The following is a 21,779-nucleotide window of genomic DNA, read 5'->3' as shown; positions in this document are numbered from 1 at the left end:
ATCCCGCCCCAGATGGGGGAAATGAGTAGGAAACTGCTAACTAAGGCCTGGTCTACACTAGGACTTTAAATCGAATTTAGCAGCGTTAATTCGAATTAACCGCTCAACCGTCCACACCAGGAAGCCGTTTAATTCGACCTAGAGGGCTCTTTAGTTCGAATTCGGTACTCCACCCCGACGAGGGGAGTAGCGCTAAATTCAACATGGCTGTCTCGAATTAGGCTATGTGTGGATGCAAATCGAACTTAGTAGCTCCGGGAGCTATCCCACAGTGCACCACTCTGTTGATGCTCTGGACAACAGTCCAAGCTTGGATTCTCTGACCAGCCACACAGGAAACGACCCGGGAAAATTTGAATTCCTTTTCCTGTCTGGGCACTTTGAATCTGATGTCCTGGTTGGACATCGGGGCGAGCTCAGCAGCACCTTCAACGATGCAGAGCTCTCCAGCAGAGGAGTCCATGCAATCCCAGAATAGAAAGAGGTCCCCAGCATGGACAGACCGGGAAGTCCTGGATCTGATCGCTGTGTGGGGCGAGGAGTCTGTGCTTTCGGAGCTGCGCTCCAACAAACGGAATGCAAAGACCTACGAGAAGGTCTCCAAAGCCATGGCACTCAGAGGATACAGCCGGGATACAAACGCAGTGCCGCGTGAAAATCAAGGACCTGAGACAAGACTACCAAAAAGTCAGAGCGGCAAACGGACGCTCCGGAGCCCAGCCCCAGACATGCCGCTTCTACGAGGCACTGCATGCCATTCTAGGTGGGTCTGCCACCACTGCCCCACCAGTGACCGTGGACTCTGAGGATGGGATAGTGTCGACGGGCAGTTCCTCGGCGATGTTCGCCGATGGGGAAGATGAGGAAGGGTTTGTGGAGGACGATGCAGGCGACAGCACTTACAATACCGCTTTCCCCAACAGCCAGGATCTCTTCATCACCCTCACAGAGATCCCCTACCAACCCTCCCCGGCCGTTAACCCGGACTCCGAATCAGGGGAAGGATCAGTCGGTAAGTGCTATAAAAATGGAAACATTTATTTTTTAAAAAACAGGAATAAAAACTATATAAAAACTATATAAAAACTTTTCCATATAAAACTATATAAAAAGAAGGTCCACACATATAGGGATGGAACAGAAATCCTCTTGGGACACTTCCACGAAGCTCTCGTAGAGGAGCTCGAAAAGCCTCCGCAGGAGGTTCCTGGGGAGAGGTGCCTTATTTGATGCTCCGTGGAAGCACACTCTTCCGCGCCAGGCCATCCTAACGTACAGCGGAATCATTGCCTCGACCAGCATGGCAGCATACGGTCCTGGTCTGTGCAGGGATTCTAGCAGCATCCTCTCTCTCTCTCTCCGAGTGACCTGCCTCAGGGTAATCTCGTTCGGCGACTGCTGCATCTAATTAGGGCAATTAGTGTACTGTTACTATTGTGAATGCTTGACTTTTACTTTGCATAGCAATGACCTTCGTTTAACAGCCACGTGTTGGAGGCCGCAGAGGAAAAGCATACAGTGATCTTTCCCGGGCACAGCCGCGAGGGGCTGGAACAGGGTCAGACTTTATGCTTTCCAGATTGCCTTCAGCGGGAGGGCACAGCTATCCATTAACTGTTAAGCAGCCTATAGTGTAGGGCTTACCAGGCCTGGCTGCTAAACGGATTCAGCTGTACCGCCCCGCTTGTCTGATCTCCTGTGCAAGACCGCAGCCAATGAAAGCGTATTCCGAAATCTCGAACTTGTCCTGAGAGCTCGTGAGACTAGGTGCCCTGTATGGTCTTGTTCACAGAAACTGACTAGACTGTGTTCAGTGTTCGCAAACATGTATCTTTTCAAGGAAATCACTTCCTTTTTCCCATCACACAGCTGCGGCTCTTTCACGAACTGCCCCGGCTTCCCCCTCACAGAGGCTGGTGCAGATTAGGCGGCGAAAGAAAAAGACTAGGGACGACATGTTCTCGGAACTGATGGCCTGCTCCAGAGCCGAGGCGGCCAAGCAGAGACAGTGGAGGGAGACCCTATGTCAGTACCAGCGCTCACACAGCGAACGGGAGGACAGGTGGCGGCAGGAAGACCAGCAGGTGACTCAAACGCTGCTTGGGCTAATGAGGGAGCAAACGGACACGCTCCGGCGCCTTGTAGATGTTCTGCAGGACCACAGGCAGGAGGAGAGAGCCCCCCTGCACTGTATTTGCAACCGCCATCCCCCGCCACAAAGTCCTGTCCCCCGCTCACCCAAAACAAGAAGGAGGGGCGCTAGGGGCCGTGAAAACTGTCACTCCACCCCAGCAGAGCGCTCATGTACCAAACAGCTCTCATGCCATAAATTTTGAGAAGTGCTTCCCTTCCTGGATCACCCAGTCCAAAATCCAAGTTTCATCTCCCCACTGTGTAGTTGAGTATTAAAAGTAGTTTGTTGTTATTCACTGTTCCCGTCGCGTTTTTTTTTGTCAGAAGACTTTGTATGAAGGGGGGGAGGGGTTTTTTAATTGCATAGGACAGCCTCCATTACCAGGGTACAGACTTGGGGGCAGGATCAACAGCAGGACACACACAGACTGCAGTCACTAGGCACCAGGGTCAGTCTGTGAGGTGTATGCTGTCCCGGGTCAGTCTGTGAGGTGTATGCTGCCCCAGGGTCCTAGCGCCTGACATCCACAAATGGCAAGGCACGCTGCCCTTACCATGCCCTTCCACCCTAGCCACGAGCCTCTCCGATGCCCTGAGCCCCAGCAAGAGCCCTCATCCACGGACACATACTCACCCTTCCCACACACCCCTCACCCCTTCCTACGCCCCAACCCCCAGCCCAGAGCCTGCATCCAAACTCCGTCCCAAAGACGGCACCCCTCACCCCTTCCTGCAAACCCACCCCTTCCTGCACACCCACCTGCAACCGTCCTCCCCCCATAGACCGCTGTAGGAGCAGGAGCCTGTCATTCCTCTAGTGTAGAAGCGGTCTGGACATCAGTGCACACCGTACCCACCACAGTCTGCGTCCATGTTTCAACCCTAGAACAGGAATTCATAATTAAAGAAAACTTTGTTAATAATCAGTGTTCCATTAAATTTATTTTAAAACGTGTGTTGGAAGGGGGGAAACCTGGAGAACGGGGTATGTAACCGCAGATCGAAGTCAACAGTCACTGAAACAGGCTCAGGTTCAGCTTCTCTGTAAATCAAGTGGACAGTCATAGGTTACCCTGCTCTCCGAGGAACCTAGCTTTCAAAGCCTCCCGGATGCACAGCGCTTCCCGCTGGGATCTTCTATCGGCACGGCTGTCTGGCTGAGCGTAATCAGCAGCCAGGCAATTGGCCTCAACCTCCCATCCCGCCATAAAGGTCTCCCCCTTGCTCTCACAGAGATTGTGGAGCACACAGCAAGCAGCAATAACAACGGGGATATTTTTTTCGCTGAGGTCCGAGCGAGTCAGTAAGCTCCGCCATCTCCCCTTGAGACGTCCGAAAGCACACTCCACCACCATTCTGCACTTGCTCAGCCGGTAGTTGAAGAGTTCCTTCTCACTGTCCAAGGCGCCTGTATAGGGCTTCATGAGCCAGGGCATTAGTGGGTAGGCTGGGTCCCCGAGGATCACTGTAGGCATCTGCACATCCCCAACCGTTATTTTGTGGTCCGGGAAGAAACTACCTGCCTGGAGGCGTTTAAACAGACCAGAGTTCCTGAACACACGCGCGTCATGAACCTTGCCCGGCCACCCGACGTAGATGTTGGTAAAACGTCCCCTATGGTCCACCAGTGCTTGCAACACCATAGAAAAGTAGCCCTTTCGGTTAATGTAATGGCTGGCCTGGTGGGCTGGTCCCAGGATAGGGATGTGAGTGCCATCTATAGCCCCACCGCAGTTTGGGAATCCCATCGTGGCGAAGCCATCTCTGACGACCTGGACGTTTCCTAGAGTCACTACCTTTGAGAGCAGTTGCTCAACGATTGCGTGGGCTACTTGAATCACAGCAAGCCCTACGGTAGATTTGCCCACGCCAAAGTGGTTCGCTACTGACCGGTAGCTGTCTGGCGTTGCAAGTTTCCAGAGGGCTATGGCCACTCGCTTCTGCACAGTCAGGGCTGCTCGCATCCGGGTGTCCTGGCGCTTCAGGGCAGGGGACAGCAAGTCACAGAGTTCAAGGAAAGTGCCCTTACGCATCCTGAAGTTTCGCAGCCACTGTGATTCATCCCAGACCTGCAGCACTATGCGGTCCCACCAGTCCGTGCTTGTTTCCCGGGCCCAGAATCGCCGTTCCACACCATGAACTTGACCCATTGCCACCATGATCTCCACTGCGCGGCGTACCCTGCTTTGTGACAGGTCTGCGCCACTCTGTGTCTTCCTGTCCTCACCGCACTGACGGAGCCTCCTCGCCCGATTTCTCAGCAGCTGACTGTGGAAGAGGTGGACGATAAGGTGCGAGGAGTTGACAACGGCCATAAGTGCAGCGATGATCGCAGCGGGCTCCATCCTCGCAGTGCTGTGGCGTCCGAGCTGTAACCGACCAGGGAAGGGCGCGAACAGATTTCCCGCTGGCGGTTTCAAGGAGAGAGGGCGGGAGTGACGGTTGAATGATGACAGTTACCCAAAACCACCCTCGACACATTTTTCCCCCAGCAGGCATTGGGGGCTCTACCCAGCATTCCAATGGGCAGCGGGGACTGCGGGAACTGTGGGATAGCTTCCCACAGTGCACCGCTTCCAAAGTCGACGCTGGCCCCGTTACTGTGGACTCAGACAGTCGAATTAGTGTATTTAGTGTGGATACACAATTTCGACTTCATAAGGTCGATTCCACAAATTCGAGTTAAGTAGATTCGAAATAGTCTTGTAGTGTAGACGTACCCTAAGGTTCACCTAATTTCCATTCCCCTATATGGGAGTAACCTGCATTTTTGCAGGGAATCAGTCCATCAGTCTCTGTAAACGTAGTAAACTAAATGGAGTCTGAGTATTATAACAAAGCCTTTACCAACCAAGTTCAGTGTATCTCTATCAGCTTTACTGAATTTACATGCTATATCACAGTGGTTCTCAAGCAGAGGTCTGGGGCCCCCTAGGGCACTGAGAACAGGTTTCAGGGGAGCCTCCAAGCAGGACCAGTGATGGACTTGCTGGTGCCCAGGGCAGAAAGTTGAAGTCCCACTGCATGGGGCTGAAGCCTGGAGCCCAGAGCCCTGCCACCCAGAGCTGAAGCAGAAGCCTGAGCAACTTAACTTTGCAGTGCCCCCTGGGGTGTGGGGCCCTGGGCAATTGCCGTGCTTGCTACCCCTTAACGCTGGCCCTAGCTTTTCTATGCAGAAAACCAGTTTTGGGGTTTTTTTACTTAAACAGTTGAAATCAATATATGAACTTGTGAGTACTGATTTGAGAAGACCCTTTGGGGTTTCAGCCTCAAGAATGTACCTAAACTAGCTTAGATAGAAACAGAAAACTTCTATTTTGGAAGTAAAAATAATTTTAGCCATTAGTCTCCTATCATCTCCAGTAAATTAATTTGAAGAACATTCTGCATAAAGCTGATTACATATGGGATGGGGTCGGGTTGGGCAATAGATTTATTTTTAAATGAACACCATCAGGTCAAATATGGCTTTAAATTTTTTACGTTTTCTGATAAGATTTGAATATAATTTAAGACCAATATAAATGTTTCCATGATTATATATAAAAAAAAATCAAGGGAACAACCAAACAACAAAATGTTTATAACCAAGATGTTGCAGAATTATGCTAGTCAGAGAACCAAAATTAGGTGAGGACTAGAAAGTGTAGCTGACCAGAAATAAACCTAGAATTAACGTCTCTCTCTTTATTGTCCAAGATCAGAGATGAATATGTAAACAAACATCATAAACCATAACTTTTGAATTATAAGAACTACCTGTTCCCTTTTCATCTGAAAAATAAAAAAAGTATTTTATACCACGTGACAACTAACAATTGAACAATAGAGATACAAGGTGGGTGAGATAATATCTTTTATTAGACCACCTTCTGTTGGTGAGGGAGACAAGCTTTCCAGCCACACAGGGCTCTTCTTCAGGTCTGGGAAAGACACTCTAAGGTCTGGTCTACACTATGACTTTAGGTCGAATTTACCAGCGTTACCTCGATTTAAGCCTGGATCCGTCCACACAATGAAGCCCTTTTTTTTCGACATAAAGGGCTCTTTAAATCGATTTCTTTACTCCACCTCCATTGAGGGGATTAGCGCTGAAATTGGCCTTGCCGGGTCAAACTTGGGATAGTGTGGATGCAATTCGATGATATTGGCCTCCAGGAGCTATCCCAGAGTGCTCCATTGTGACCGCTCTGGACAGCGCTCTCAACTCAGATGCACTGTCCAGGTAGACAGGAAAAGGCCCGCAAACTTTTGAATTTCATTTCCTGTTTGGCCAGCATGTTTGCAGAGCTCATGCAGAGCTCATCAGCATGATGTGTACATTGCTGGGGCACATTGCCGGGCCCGTACTTTGTGAGAAGTCTATGACCATGTCCCTCTTGTCACCGTGCTGCCATCACCTCCTCGCCTAGTTTTGCATGAAACAATTGTCTGCCATTGCTCTGACGGAGGGAGGGGCGACTGAAAACGTGGCTTATAGGCAATTAAAATCAACAAAAGGGGTGGCTTTGCATCAAGAAGAAACACAAACAACTGTCACACAGAATGGCCCCCTCAAGGACTGAACTCAAACCCCTGGGTTTAGCAGGCCATTGATGTCACAAAACAAATCGGGTCAATTTCTTGTTTTGATCCATCTATCTTTTACATCTTAGACTGGCAGCAGACGGTACAGTACGACCGTAAGCCATTGTCATCTCCTGGGTGCTTGGCAGAAGATGGGAATGACCTGGCTGAGTCACTCCCATGTCTACCCAGATGCCCCTGACCCATCTCACTGAGGTCGGCTAAAAGAGCACCCAGGAATATGATGATGATGGCTACCAATCGCAATGCACCATCTGCTGCCAAAAGGCAATGAGCTGCTGCTGTGTAGCAATGCAGTCCCATGTCTGCCAGCATCCAGGAGACGTAAGGTGACAGTGAGCTGAGCGGGCTCCATGCTTGCTGTGGTATGGCATCTGCTCAGGTAATCCAGGAAAAAAGGCGTGAAACAATTGTCTGCCATTGCTTTCACAGAGGGAGGAAGGGAGTGAGTGAGCAGGGGACTGACAACATGTACCCAGAACCACCCGCAACACTGTTTTTGCCCCATCAGGCATTGGGATCTCAACCCAGAATCCCAATGGGCAGCGGAGACTGCGGGAACTGGGATAGCTACTCACAGCTACCCACAGTGCAACGCTCTGGAAGTCGACACTAGCCTCGGTACTGTGGATGCAGTCCGCCGACTTAATGCACTTAGAGCATTTTGTGTGGGGACACACAATCGACTGTATAAAAATGATTTCTAAAAAACTGACTTCTATAAATTCGACCTAATTTTGTAGTGTAGACATATCCCAAGCATATGCACACCACACTGCTTAACCATTCTAGCAGCGCATCAGCACTTTTAGCTAAATAAGTCCAGTCTAGTCATCACAATCACCAAACAGTCTGAGGGTGAATAATGTCTGCAAACAGAGAAGCGCTAATAAACAATCATTTGCACTTTCATGACATTTTACTCCCTAGCTAGAAAATCACTCTACAAAGATGGGCTCAGCAGCGTGGGCTCAGCAGCCTGAGGCAAAATGAGCTCACAGCAGAGGGTCAGTGGCAGAGCACCGCTCCCAGTTCTATGACCCAGGACCATTCACAGATCCTCTCGGCCATATTTCAGAGGATATCAGCCAGGTTCCTGTCCAGGGCTATTTAAAAACCCCACCTTTCACGGCATGGCCTAGACAGTTAATTTGTCCACCCAGCATTGGGTGCGGGGAGTGGGTTGCAGAGTGATAAACAGGAATGGAGGAAAAGGAACAGCTGTTCCCGTTATTTAGATCTGATTATTTAAACTGGATAATTAGTCCTCTTGGTCCATGCACACCCTCAGCAAAAATCCCAGACAAAAGGTGTCAAGTGTGTGGAGCTAAGCAAAAGGGGAAATTCCAAGATTAACCCTCCTGCCTCCCTCTTTTCTCTTCCTCTTCTTCGTGTCTCAAGATAAAGGCCCTGTTTATAGACAATTTGTCAACACTAAGGCTGCTCTGGTGGACACTTCCTTCCTCTAGGTGGCAGTGTTATCCCATAGCTCGCAGATGCTTTCCTGTGAAAAGCAGAATCTTTGCCTTGTTTCCATCAGGGGACCACGTGCATCCAACCCAGCCTCTGCCCCCAAAGGATACTAAATGAATTTTGACGGGTTAGGAAACAAAATTCTTGCGAGATATCTACTTTCACCATCTCTGCTCTTGCCACAGTCCGCTGAACATCTCAATTACCTTTCTCAGTCATCCCGGGTTATTCCAGAAAACGTGTTAACGTTTTCTGTCCAAGCAAGGAAAGGACTTTTGCATCTCCAGTGTGGACCACCCGTCTACCTGAGAGCTCCACCTACATACAACCACGTTCAAAAACATGCCCAGCAGAAAGGCTAGGTCTAAAACCCGGGAGAAGGAGGGGTAAAGGAGTCCCTAATTACAAAAACCTGGGGGGAAATGCAGATTGAAGGACGTTTTCTTAACAATTCTTGGTTGAAGATTTTAGGATATGAGATATAAGCAGTGTGGATCAGAGTACGAAAACAGTTTTATCCCTACATATTTTCAAAAAGGGGCCGTGCTCTCTTTTGTGAGAACATAAACTTAAAACAGTTACAATGAGCGTGTCAGAAAATCAATAAGGCAAAGATTGTCCAAGAAAATAAAAAACAGCATTCAAGAAAGACGTGACTGATGATCACGTATAAGGAAATATGTCTAAGAAGTGGTCTGGGGGAGGGCTGGTAGCCTATGATAGCCAGCTCGTTGATTATTAAAGAATGAAATGTGAGGCATGCACGGGGGAAAGACAGAATGGTTTTACTGATCAGCAGCGAGAGATAATTGAGCACAATCCTGAACAAAGTTAGCAGGCTCACCCACTGTCTGTCATTCTTCCCTCACTCCACGGGAGCTAGAGAGATACGGAAAATCAATACCACTGCACGGTTTTCCTTTTCTTGTTTCACTTTGCTCCCTTTCTGTGAGCATTTTGTAGCACCTCGCTGTGTTCATACCTCCTCCAAAATAGATGTTCTTTTCAGTAGTTCTCTGAGGGTTTTAACGAGATCTGCTAAGTGGGTGTGCGAATGGGTTTACCATTGATTGTGGCTCAGGGTACGGAAAATCCAGACATTATTAACTAGTTAATCTTTTGGGTCATCTCGAAAACGATATACAGTTTTGCAGTATATATAAGCAGCGCAGATTGATACATTTACAAAAATGTTTTCTCAGGCAAAGGAAGATGGCTTACAATCAGTTTTGTATTCACTATCTGCTTTTGTTTGTCACTACCTGCTTATGTTTACATTTGCATCGGTGTGTATTTCGCTGTTTCTCTTTGTAAGGTGCAGATAGCTTTATAGGTTTCCTGTTATTAAAAATTATATGCGCATGTGTGTGTATGCATAGGTGTATAACACAGAGATGAGTATTTATGTGAGTTATTTATATATGCATATGCCTACAGATGTATGCATAGACACAAATACACATATAGTGCAGTATATCGGAACAAACATGCCCGTTGATTGTGGGAGTAAATGGAACAGATCTCAAAACCAGTGAGATTAAAAAAATTCGACGTCTAAACAGGCTTGAGTATCAATGACTAAATATAAATTGAGAAGTATTAATCTCTATGTACCCTAAGGCAAACCGGACTGGATAACTTAAACCTCGCTAAGAAGCTGGGTATTTCTTAAAGGAGGAAGAATGCTTTCTTGTTTTGCAAGACCGTATATAACTACCACCCCATTCAGGGATAGGCGTGTCTACAGGTATACACACATTCAGCTGTCTAGCAAGATACAGATATAGACACACACTATATTGTACAGCATATAGCGACATATACACAGACATGGAAGAGCTGTCTTTCTTCGCTTTTTAAAAAAATAAGTTTTAACCATCTATTTTGCAAAATAAATAAACAAGCTAGCCACACTGCTCCACGAGAGACAAATGCTTTAGTGACTGCTTGATGGCATTACATATGTGTGTGTAAAGGATGCGATGCGGTAGATTCTGACACACACACACACACACACACACACACACACACGGGCGGGGGAGGAGGGGAGGAGAAAGAGAGAGAGAGAGAGTGAAAGTGTGAGAGTGAAAGAGATCCTCCTCCTACCTGGAGCCACAGCTTGCAAGATACGTGGTGTCACCTGGGGAAGTCAGAACAAGTAAAAACACATTGAACTTGAGGGCTCTATGAGGTAGTTGATCAAGATCAGGGCTTGCTCATTTTCTCTCTCAGACGGGCTGTCCTGGGTTTTTGATTTGCCTTCTTGATAAACTCTTTCTGTCCCCCCTCCCCCCATTATCAGAATCAGTTTTGGTCACCATGGTTTTAGGAAAAAAATCTTGTCTGAACGTTGCTGAGTTTTTACAGCTCGACCGGCTCCGTTTTGGGGTAGCCTCAGAAATGCTCTTGACTGGGATTTAATCGGCAGAGATCAGTTCTACTTTTTGTGCATTTTTATGGCTCAGTCCATTCTCTAGATCATGCACAGAAACTTTCGAAAGTGGATTTTCTACGTGTTTCTATGCTTTGGAGTCATCTATGTCAAACTAGGGTAAGTGATTGTCCGCACTAATCCTCTGGGTTTTGGCTCAAACTTGTGAACAAAATATATTGCCAAAAATGCGTGATGTTTGTCTCCCCGTGTCTTTGAAGACGTGTTGAGGTTTCACATCCATCAGCAAAATAACAGTGAAAATGTGTATTTCTTTTAAGTGCCTTATTGTGATTGTAATCAGAATGCCACTGCTTTAAATCGGCGAATAGAAGCTACAGTAACTTTCAGCCTGCAGGGACCAGCTTGGCCGTGTGGAGAGATTCTTTTATTTTGGATTATTTAATCGAATCTAAATATTAGCTCTGGCATACAGTCCCTCAGAAAACTGACGGAGTTAGCTCAGCCACTATTGATGAGATGAGACAATAGAGCAGAGTTTAAGTAGTCAAAGGGGGGGGGGGCGGAATCCCTGGTCTGAACCTGCTCTCGGTTTTTTTTTTTAATGCAGGCCTAGACACAATTTGCGCTTCTATCCATCACACAGACGTGTTGAAATTGACTTGACAACTGGTCCGTCTACCTCTCTGATAAAACAACCCTGAATCACACCAGGAACCCAGAGCTGTCGCTGCAGTGTTCTGCTCATTGACTGCAGCTCTTCCAGGCCACATTTTAGCAGGGCTATTGGGAAGTCAAACTTTTTGCTTGTTGTTTGACCACAATGATCTAGATCACTATGTTATTTTAGTTGCCAAGTTTCTCTCTCTCGCTCACTCACCTGTATGCCCTTATTAATATTGCTCTCGCAGTAGGCTGACTTGAGTTGTATTTCCACATTCCTGAGCCCCAGCCGAGTTCTTACCTGTCGAGCTGCAAACTCTTAAAAGATCCTGCCTTAGCATAGCTGCGGGATTTTTTTTTAAATGATCAAGAATGCATAAAGTGGGTTGTAATCTGAAAATTCTTGCTTCTCAGTTTGAAATCAATACAGGTGTGTGTGTGGGGAGGGAGGGAGAGAGCAGGGAGGAGCTGCAATTATATTAAAGTGAGGATAATTGCACTGAGTGCAGTCAGAAAGACTCAGTCATACAGGCACTGCACCACAATCCAGCATAACGTAGAGTGCCTCCTGGTAAAAGACTAGGGTTCATCCTCCACCCTCATCCACCTCCCTCCAAGCCATAATGTGATACAGCTTTGGAGCACAAACTACATCAACCATCCCTTGCCCTCCTCTTCCTTTGATATTGTTTCACACGCTTGACTTTTTAAATAGAACCGCACCACCTACCTAACATGATATTTTGTGTTGCTCCCAGCAAGCGGAGCAGCTTCAGAAAGCAGTGCAGTACTCTGCAGTGCAATGCAGGGGCAACATATCATAGAGTTGGGGCTGCGGGGGGGAGGGGGGGGGAGGAAGGCCAGAGGGAGGAAATCCGTAATCAAGTGAACAGAATAGCAAAGCATTAAGATCACACAAGGGAAAAATCAGCTCCAAAGGGCCAGTTTACTGATAGGGAAAATAACTAGTTCAAGTACTGCTAACTTACACTCTCCCATCACCCAGCTAGCCATCTCGAAGGAATCAGAGGGCTGTAGATAATTGGCATGAGGATGCCCTTATTTACAGTGGGATAGGAAAGTCAAGAGATGTGGCCCAATGGACTGGCTTTCCGGAGTGTTTCCCGCAGGTTGCCTAGTGGGCAGAAGCTAGTTTTTCCCCCAGGTCTCCATTACACATAGCTCTGCTATTCGCAGGTGTCTGTTTAACCAGACACACACGATGTGTTGTCTTAACTGAAATGGATTCAGGGTACAGAACTCCAGTAACTGCATGTGGCAGGGCACAGGAAATAAATGTAAGATTGCCCGTTAGTAGTGCATTAGAAAGACAATACAGGTGGGATAATAATATCTTTTATTGGACCAACTTCTGCTGGTAGAAGTCTAAGCTGTTGAACTACACAGAGCTCTTCTTCAGGTCGGGGGAAGGAAGCAGAGTGTACGTTAAGTGAATAAGCGAAGCTCCACTCAGCAATAAGAAAACATTGAAAATAACAACGCAAAGTTGAAAGAGTTACAACTATCCCCGTAAAGGGACCAGATAGAACAGAATCGGAATGACTGGATATCTTTCACGTTGCTAAGGGTCTTGTCTTGGCAGAACAGCCCCTTGCCTTTAATCGATTTTTTTCTGCACTGGCCTATATCCATACAGAGGGAAAGTTAGGGGGTACTATTTCCCAGGGGTATCTGCCGGATAGATATTCGATTTTTCCTGAAAGCCTACTCTGTTTTTGAAGCTATTTAGCTTTTTTTAAAAGCTGTTTTTAGCTTTTTATTATAGCTAACCAATTTGTGTCATCATATAATATAATGCTAACGTCTGTCATCCTTAAGGTTTAGATTTACACCGTTGTAAATGAGGAACGAATTTGGCCCATATATGTATTCAGATATTAGATACTACAACGATGAGAACACTGTACATGCCTAGATAGCTAAAGAAAGAGACCTCTCACAGCGAAAAGACAAGACCAAATAGTTTGCAGTACAAGGGAATGACTTTGTTAGACTAGATTCATTTCCATAGTGGCTTTATAATTAAGTGAACAGAAGATTTGGAACATGGTAAAGTCTGGAGGGGCAGACATTTGTTGTTAGACATTAAACATGCAACTTTAAAAAAGAGAATTCAGAACAAAAACAAAAGGACATTGATGAATTATCCCCATAACTAAAAACGAGTGTGTAGCAAGAACTGTAAAAGCTTGTATAGAAACTCCATCAGATCTTTCACCATTCCTTTAAGGGGATGATGATATTTCACTTTCCCTGAACAATAGCAGAGAAATTTGCTCTGAGATCCTGGGCTGCTTCGAGGCTAGACATGTGGGATGCAATTATTTCCTCTTTCATCAAGCTCTGGAACTACCATTTTGTTGAAACTATATCCTGTGGCTGTAATGATACCTTTTTGGAGTCAGATTTTTGCATAGAAAGGAAAGGATGGGATGATAAAGTAGCAGTCTGCCTTCTAGTTCTTTTGGGTTTAATTTGCAGTATGAATACGAGTGTTGTTTTGCCAACATAGCAAAGAATTTATATTTTGCAGTTATTTTATTTGCTATGGAAAAAATACTAAAACCTTAATAAAGTGTTGCAAAAGCTCCACTTACATAATGAGAGGACGCTGGCAAACTGAAGCCTCAGAAAGGAAGCATCAAAATCACATTTGCCTAACCAATGACAAATGCGGAAACTGGGTGTCAGCGCTTTTAATTTAACAAAGAAACTGGCATTTGTCATTAGGACAAGAGGGTATAATTCCGATCCAGCAGTCTTCACTTAGGCAAAATTGCCATTGACTTCATTTCCATTCTGTGACTTGACTGAGAGTTTTGCCAGAGTGACGGGCACGAGGTAAAGCATGACTTCATATTAAGAACCAATAATGAGTCCTCTCCTTAACTATTTCGCCAATTATTTAACACAGGAAACCAGAGGAGTGAGCATACAGAGATTTCTGAGGTATTCACATTTTAAACAATATTGCATTGTTATGGCAAACACTTCACCTGCAGCACCGGAGACAAAAATAGGAATAAGCAACGTTTTATCCTCAACTGAGGTTCGAATTCAAAAAACAAAATTAAAAAAACCCAACCCCTCAACTGAGGCAGGTTAAAACATCTCATATTTAAGCAAGCATTTCCTTTAGTTTTCAACCAGGATTAAAATATTTATGTCAGATATTGCAAATAAGTATTGCCCACAAAAGATGCACAACGACCGATACTGTTAGAAAAAAATGCAAATTAAAAATAATAGATGTACCACAACTGCAAATAAAAAGGTAAAGTCTGAGAATAATGGATACAAGCTTTGTAAAGGTGGAGTCCACTGATGGAACTCTAGGCTAAATTGAAACCAGTGCTGTCAATGTGATGCTTCCTTTCGTTTTATTCTCTCACAGAGAACAGGTAAGGAACATATTTAAGCATCAGCACTGGAACAAAAGAAAACAAAATTTACTGCGAATGGAAAGTCAGAGTAACATGGGGGAGGGGGCGCGAGGGGAGAAAGGAGGTCGAAAGCCCTTTAACTATTTGATCACAGTGGAGCCATTTATTTAATCCAGTGGAGCCATTTAATCCACTTGGATGCATTCTGGGAAAACGATTCCCCCTGTAGAGGTGGATGCCCTGTTAACCAGGTCGCAGCATGGAACTATAATGTGCTGGCTTTTCATGTCACCTCGCAACGGCATACGGCACATATAGTTTGGCGTGTCTTGATGATCTTTAAATGCTGCACCCTTGTCTTTTCAGCATCAGTTAGTCTAGTAAGATCGGGCATATGTTTGAAAAGGCTGGAGGACATTTTTTCCCCCTTCTAAGCGCATGTGATCAATAAAAATAACGGATGAACAGAAACCGCATGATGGTTCTGTCTGAACATTTGTTTTGCTATTGTGACAGCATACAGAAAACGACAACGAAATCGCGCCTTCTTTGGAGGCGCTCTTCTAAATTATATTACTCGTGGACATAAATCGACTTTATGGGCCAGATCCTGCAGTCAGTGGGAGCTTTGTCTGCGTCAGCTGTCCCGGAACGGGAGAAATGAATTTCTTGACAGTGCTTTCCCTGGTTGAATTAATCTATGGAACATAATGGTGGTGTAGCAGATGCACAAACCTTTAGCTTATTATCCTTTTCCTGCACTCTATCACTGCTTGGGGAACTGGCCACACCTCAAATTTTGTAACTATACAAATAAAATGCTTCCTCTTATACAGAAACCACATGGGTATTTGGGCGTAGCATTTTATTTATTTTCCAGGGCTTTGCATTTTATTTAGTAGATAACAAATACTCACGTGGTTTCAATGCACGTGGACTCCAGGCACCTTAGCTGTAAATGAAAATTAAGTGCATCGCTGCTCTGGAAATCCTATAAAGTTTGATCCATGAGAACTAGGTCTGGCCAGCAAGAATGAAGCTATTGATGCTTCATCTTTTGTTAAAGACGAAAGAACATTAAAATGCATATTTTAAAGCGTACAGGAAATAATCAGATTTAAATAAATAACTAAGATAGAGAGCACTTAATCTCCGAGCTAGTCTAAACAGCAATTCCAAGAAGGGGCCAAATACCGGATAGCTCCTAAACTTTAGTAATATTTTAACTACTATAGTCAGAGACTGAACATTTCAAAGCAATCTAGAGGATTTACACACACCTCTTCCATGTAAAATCAGTGGGTCTAAATCCCGCGGACTATTTTGAAATTTCCACTCAGAATCTTTACAAAGGCTAAATGAAATGTTGTCATCTTATTCTGATTTCAATACTAGTCATCACGAAAAAAACAAAAACAATTCTTGACACTAGTGACAGTCTATACCTTCTCACACGGCTTGCCAGCCAGACAACTGCAAATTCTAGACAATTCATTTGCCGTGCACCATACTCTACCTTCCGCAGGACATACGCAATGAATATTATTTCCGTGAAGAAATCAGTTCTGTGCATTACAGACACACTTTAAAAGGTTTTACCAGGTTTTGATGTACACTTATTCTAGACATTTTGCACTCAGAGTTGTCAAAAGAAAGAAAATGAAGCTCGGAGGTAGACAGGTAAAAGGGAGGGCAAATAGTTCCTTCAATACTGTCTCTGTGTCAGGCTCATTCTATAGGATGGTGTTGGTAACCATTTCACTGCTGTTCTGGCTCTGGTATGTTTAGAGCATACTTGTTTGTGGGAGAACAACCGGTACATGCTCAAAAATGTCATATTTGGGGTTATTGATAATATAATCGTATAAACTACAACACCATTTTATTACAGGGAGGGTATTCGGTTTTAAAACACAATAGGAGCAAATGCATCTCTCTTTCTCTCACACACACAGAGAGGGAAGTTTATGGCATTTAATTACACTTATTTCTCGTTTTACCATTTCGTAATGGTACTCCAAAAGAATAAATTGCATGACTTTGTTTTGTTTTCTAGAGTGTTAATCTACTCATGTATTGTAAATTAACGCTATAGATAATACCGGTCCTAATTCTACAGTTACAGACGGGCAAATCATGTTAGTTTCAACTACGACAGGTGAAATGTTAACACCTCATTCCGGAGATTTTACAGTACCAAGTGTGTGTGTGTGGGGGGGGAGGGGGGAGGTTACTGTTTAAACATGGATCTGACTCTTCTTTAAAAGAGGAAACATTTTAAAATGTATCTGACTGGTCAATCTGTAAAAGCATGCTAGAAATAAAATAAAAAACGTTTGTTATAAACTCTTCTGATTTACATTTAGCATAGTTACACGTAATTAAATCATTACTCGCATACATATAAATATGTTTATGAGAGAGTGGGATGGAGAGCGGGACGTATATGTGTATACAAAGAAATATGACAATTTAGAGGATCCAACTTAAACTTTAAACCCTTTAAACAATGTAAAGTGTTTCCCCTTATTCCCTAATATTATATTTTTCAAGATAATTTTAATTATACTAACGGATGATATTGAACTTGTAGATGAAAGTGATTAAATAAACAAAAAATAGTAACGATTCTGATAATATAGGTAGAGAAAATGTAAACATTTTAGACTCAGTCTGTAACCTTAACGTCATTTGGAGGATTCCTTTATTGCATAATAGACACCTAAAGATATTTAGCTCAAAAGATGTTTTCACGATATTTGGAACACCCAAGTTAAAGAAAACTCGTGCAAATATTTGGGAACTAACATGGGAAATCACATAATTTACATATGGACTAAAGAAATAGAAATGAGAGACCTGGCGTTTTTCCGCTGCAGTTATGCTAAATTACCTGTTGTACATATTTCTCTCTCGGGGCTCCTTTTCCAATTCCAGTTCTTGGAAGCTAGCGTGTCTTTCTGCCCCACATTTCTCCTCACTAACAAATACAGTGTCCCATGATTTTTCCAAATAAGGGAAACACCCAACAGCCCCAAAAGTGAGAATAATTGTTCATCACAAACTTTTCACTGACGTATTAGTTACTGGCTGACTTTGCAATACGTTCAGAAACACGTTAGGTGTAAATATTATTTATTACCTAACCCTATGAAAACATAATAATGTAGTAAACAGCGAGAACATTGAGAACGTACATAGACTGCCTCCAAGTAATACAGGGAAGAGGGAACTAAACAGCAGATGAAACTGCTCCTCAAACTTTTATCTTCTGATAAAGAAAATCTTATTCTACGTGAAATCTGAGCGGTGTGTGTGAAGATGCCTCCTGAGCTGCTCAGAGATACCAGGCATATTGGCAAAGGACTATAACCCCCCCCAAACAAGCTACTTCATTTTCTCCAACTCCCCCCACCCGAACTCCAAGCCAGTAAAAAAAAATAGGATTCAAAGGATTGTCTGTTTGTTAATGTTTTTACTCAGGCGACTATATAAACATTGGCTTTCTGAAAGGACCCTTTGAAATACTATTTAATTTTCAATTCAGGAGGCTATAACAACAGATCCTTCCCTCCACCAGCTTCTCTCGCGGTGTTTCAGATGGGGGAAGGGGGCAGCCTTCCATAATAAAACAATTTAATCAAACTAAGTTTTGCGTTTGTAGCTGCCTAGTCCCTTCAGCATCCTCTAACCACGAGCTTTTGAAATAGTGCCATCTACGCGGCACCGGAGCTCGCAGCCTGCAGAGTGGATGATTTGTTTAAAATACATGATCAAGTTGCTGAGGCTTGTTTTCAAAGCAAGATGTATCTAGCGGTCTCAGGCAGTGCACACAACTAGAATGCAGAGCTTTGGCTAAATCAGTGTCTTTCCATTGTCATCCTCCCCTTTAAAAAAAAAAGGAGGCGGATTGCAGTGACTGACTGCCCAATGGCAGCTTGGAGTCTCAGGAGAGTTAGAGAGAGAGAGAGAGAGAGAGAGAGGCATTTTCTGCCATCCAAATCCCTTAAACCATCATCATTCCAACAAGCGAACCCACTCTCTAACAGCTTCCAACCACTGAGACATGACAGGCAGCATTCCAGAGCCAGAGGCAACAGCAGCAGCAGCAGCAGCAACATATACGCTTTAGCACCAAGGGGAAACTAGGCACAACAATACAAACAAAACAAAACAAACAAACAAGCCCCCCCACGCCCAAGGGACTGGATTCCAACTCAGATTCAAGCAAAAAGGCCACAGCTGACACCAAAACGGGTGGGGAATAACGATCTGGGGGGGCCAGAAAGGAATAATCAAGGAAGCGAACTCCAAGAGTATAAACGGGATTCAGCCATGCTCCTTTTTTCATCTCGCAGTGTTTTACTCTCAGTGTATTACCCTCAGATTTTCCTCATCCTTACCAGTGGGAGTTACCTGTAAGTGATCCAGATTTTTTTTTAATACTCTTTAAAATGACCCCGCTAGCTACCTGGGGGCAAGTTGACAGAAGGGAGCCGGGTTACATAGCGTTGTAGCAGGTCTGTGAAATGTGTGATGATGCTGATGTTTTAAGTCTGTCAGGGGGGCGTATGCAGCCAGGTAGCCGGAGAAGCTGGTTGATAGCTGCTCGTTTCTCCCCAACGCGGGATGCAGCTTTACCTAGGACCCGGCAGAGCACAGATCACATCTCTCCGAGTGTTTTACGCTATCGTGGGAAGGTGACATTTTGTCAGCTCTTGAATGATGGGGAAGCACACCTGAACTTTCAGGAGGAAAGGATATAGAGTCCAGCTTTCCTAGAGGAATTGGAAAAGCCTGCGGAAGGGCAATATCTATTTATGTTCTTAAAGGGGAAATTATATCTATCTATATCTATCTATCTATCTATCTATATTAGATATAGATATCTATCTATCTAGATATATATATATATACAGACCTAAGGTAAGATATATATATACAGCCCGGGGCATCTGTATAGACTAAAGCAGAAATCATCAAAGCCTGTGAAAACAAAGCTAGGCTGGACAAATGCACCTACCGATACGTTGCTAGAACTGGATGCTTTCCCAAATGAATTATCTCTGATCTGATTTAGGAGTTAGAACTGGCTCCAGAACCTTTCTCGTGGTCGGGGGAGGAAGGGGTTGAGGATGGGGAAGGGTGTGTGGGATTGGAAATAGTTTCGATCTTTACATTAAATCCCTGTAATCACATATGTGCTTTCTTGGCTCCTGTTAACTCTGAGTGCCGGCGCTGGTGGTCCTAAAGGTCTCCTATCAGGTTGCCTCGCTGTCCCTGGTTTTAGGCTGTCAGGTGTTTCTGATTGAAAAAAATCAGGACCCCATTAGCTTTTCTGTCCGCCTGAAAGTCATCCCGCAGGTGGCTCACACGTGGAAGGGGCTAGAAACTAACTGCGCCCTGATGAGGGCAAAACATGTCAAGTGCCTCTGCTCGCCCAAAGCCACCTGAGCGCTAACCACATGGAATGTGGAGAACAGAAGTAGCCGAGCACAGTTTTAGGGTCCGATCCTTCTACATTCCTTGAGCACCTTGAACTCCACTGACTTCAATGGAGGTTTGGCACGTCAAATACAAAGAATGTAGGATCGGGCCCGTGGCTGGGTCCGAGGGAAATAAAAGACGCGGCAGGCACGTTTCAGTAGGCAGCTGCCGGGGTTACCTGGCTCTGTGGTTGAGGGAGGCTGCGAGGTTTGCCAAAGAGGGTACCAGTCCGTTCAAGAGACCTTGAACCTGCACCTTCAGCCTAATAAGGAAAACTTGTTTCAGGATTCCTATTTCACGCTCACTTCATATTTACAGTGTCCTGATCAGAATCTACTTTTTTATGATGCCACGACTTTAACTTTTGCCCTCTGAATTGTGTGTGCATGTGTGATTTTAACATGTTTGCCCTCTTTCCGTTTATATTTACACACACACAGTGTATATCTCTAGTTTCTGGTAGCCCATGGAAAAACATAATCCTCCACCACGCAAGAGAAGAAAGAATAAACACACCCATCAAAAGAAACTAAACATGTCTATTTCTGCATTCTTAATTCTTAATGAAATGCACATGCCTTGGCTACTGATTTTTAAAGACGCTTGATTTATGGAACCATGTTCGGTTTAATTTAGTTGGATGCTATTGCTCAAACCAAATAGCTAAAGTTCTCTGTTTTTCCCATGCGGGTCATGTCTACTGGTAGGTAACCACTTGCTTATAAAATACAGCATTGGCTTCTTTTCTAGAAGGTCAACAGTTATAATAAATAAATAAAAAACCCTTTTAATATAAACGTAGCCATATTTTCTCAAAACCGTAGGAAATTACTATCCTACAAAGTTTGCCTTCTATAAATAGTTCAAATCTTGAAACAAAAGTTTTAAACCACACACCAGATGCTGGGATGCTGGCGGTTTCCCTTGCTGTGTGACATAATTATAAGGTCCGAATGCAAACGCTATAGAAGTATAATAATAATACTAAGGCAACTGCTGAGGGGGAATACAAGGGAAGCAAGGCATGCTTTATTTAGAGCTAACTACTTGGAGATCTTCTGAGCGCTCATCTGTGACCATGAGAATTTGCTGGGGATAAATAATGCCCTCTCCATTCCCTGTGCCATCCCCAGTTCATCCTGTGAGTCAGGTCACTTGTTCCGCTGCCTGAAATGGACTTGGGGAGTTAGGGCGAGCTCTGAGCTTTGGTCCCTATTGCAATCAAGTAGAGCAGAAAGGAAAGGGATCAGGAGGTGACACATCACAAAGCAAAGCCGAAATCAACAAGCACGTCACTTGATTAATAAATCCATATGAACACAGCCTTGTGTCCTGGAGAAGAAAGCTGCTCAGACTAAACAGGAATGTAATTGCAATCCACACATCTGGGTGCAAGCAAGACTTCGCTCCTTTCCTCTCCACCCCAGCAAGAATGTTATTTAAACGCCTGAAATCCCTCTGTTTCCATCAAATGCATGCTAGTAGGGTCCCAGACAATGGGTTTTGTACAGCTAAACTCTTCCCTTCCAATAAAGTGTGAGAAATGAGGGAAACCTTGACGCATTGTGATATCTTGCGAGGGTTTTCTTTTGACAGTTAAAATAGAGAGAGGTTAGTTGAGTGCCTACTGGATTTGTGTT

General features: G+C 44.6%; 1 protein-coding gene across 2 annotated transcripts in view; it reads left to right on the top strand.

The window, feature by feature from the left end:
* Positions 1-10,673: 10,673 nt before the first annotated feature.
* The window catches only part of WNT7B (Wnt family member 7B), a 139,897-nt gene continuing 128,791 nt past the window's right edge, over positions 10,674-21,779 (top strand). Inside the window, exon 1 of one of the 2 annotated variants that reach the window (XM_045033126.1) lies at positions 10,674-10,744. In XM_045033126.1, the coding sequence (XP_044889061.1) occupies positions 10,674-10,744 (71 nt within the window). Of the gene's footprint in view, positions 10,745-18,987; positions 19,071-21,779 lie in introns of those variants that run through there. The other variant, XM_045033117.1, reaches the window with a different exon arrangement.

Source organism: Mauremys mutica, chromosome 1, assembly GCF_020497125.1.
Source record: "Mauremys mutica isolate MM-2020 ecotype Southern chromosome 1, ASM2049712v1, whole genome shotgun sequence".
Taxonomy (NCBI): domain Eukaryota; kingdom Metazoa; phylum Chordata; order Testudines; family Geoemydidae; genus Mauremys; species Mauremys mutica.
Note: the sequence above shows the minus strand (reverse complement) of the source record. Positions and strands in the feature narration are given on the sequence as shown.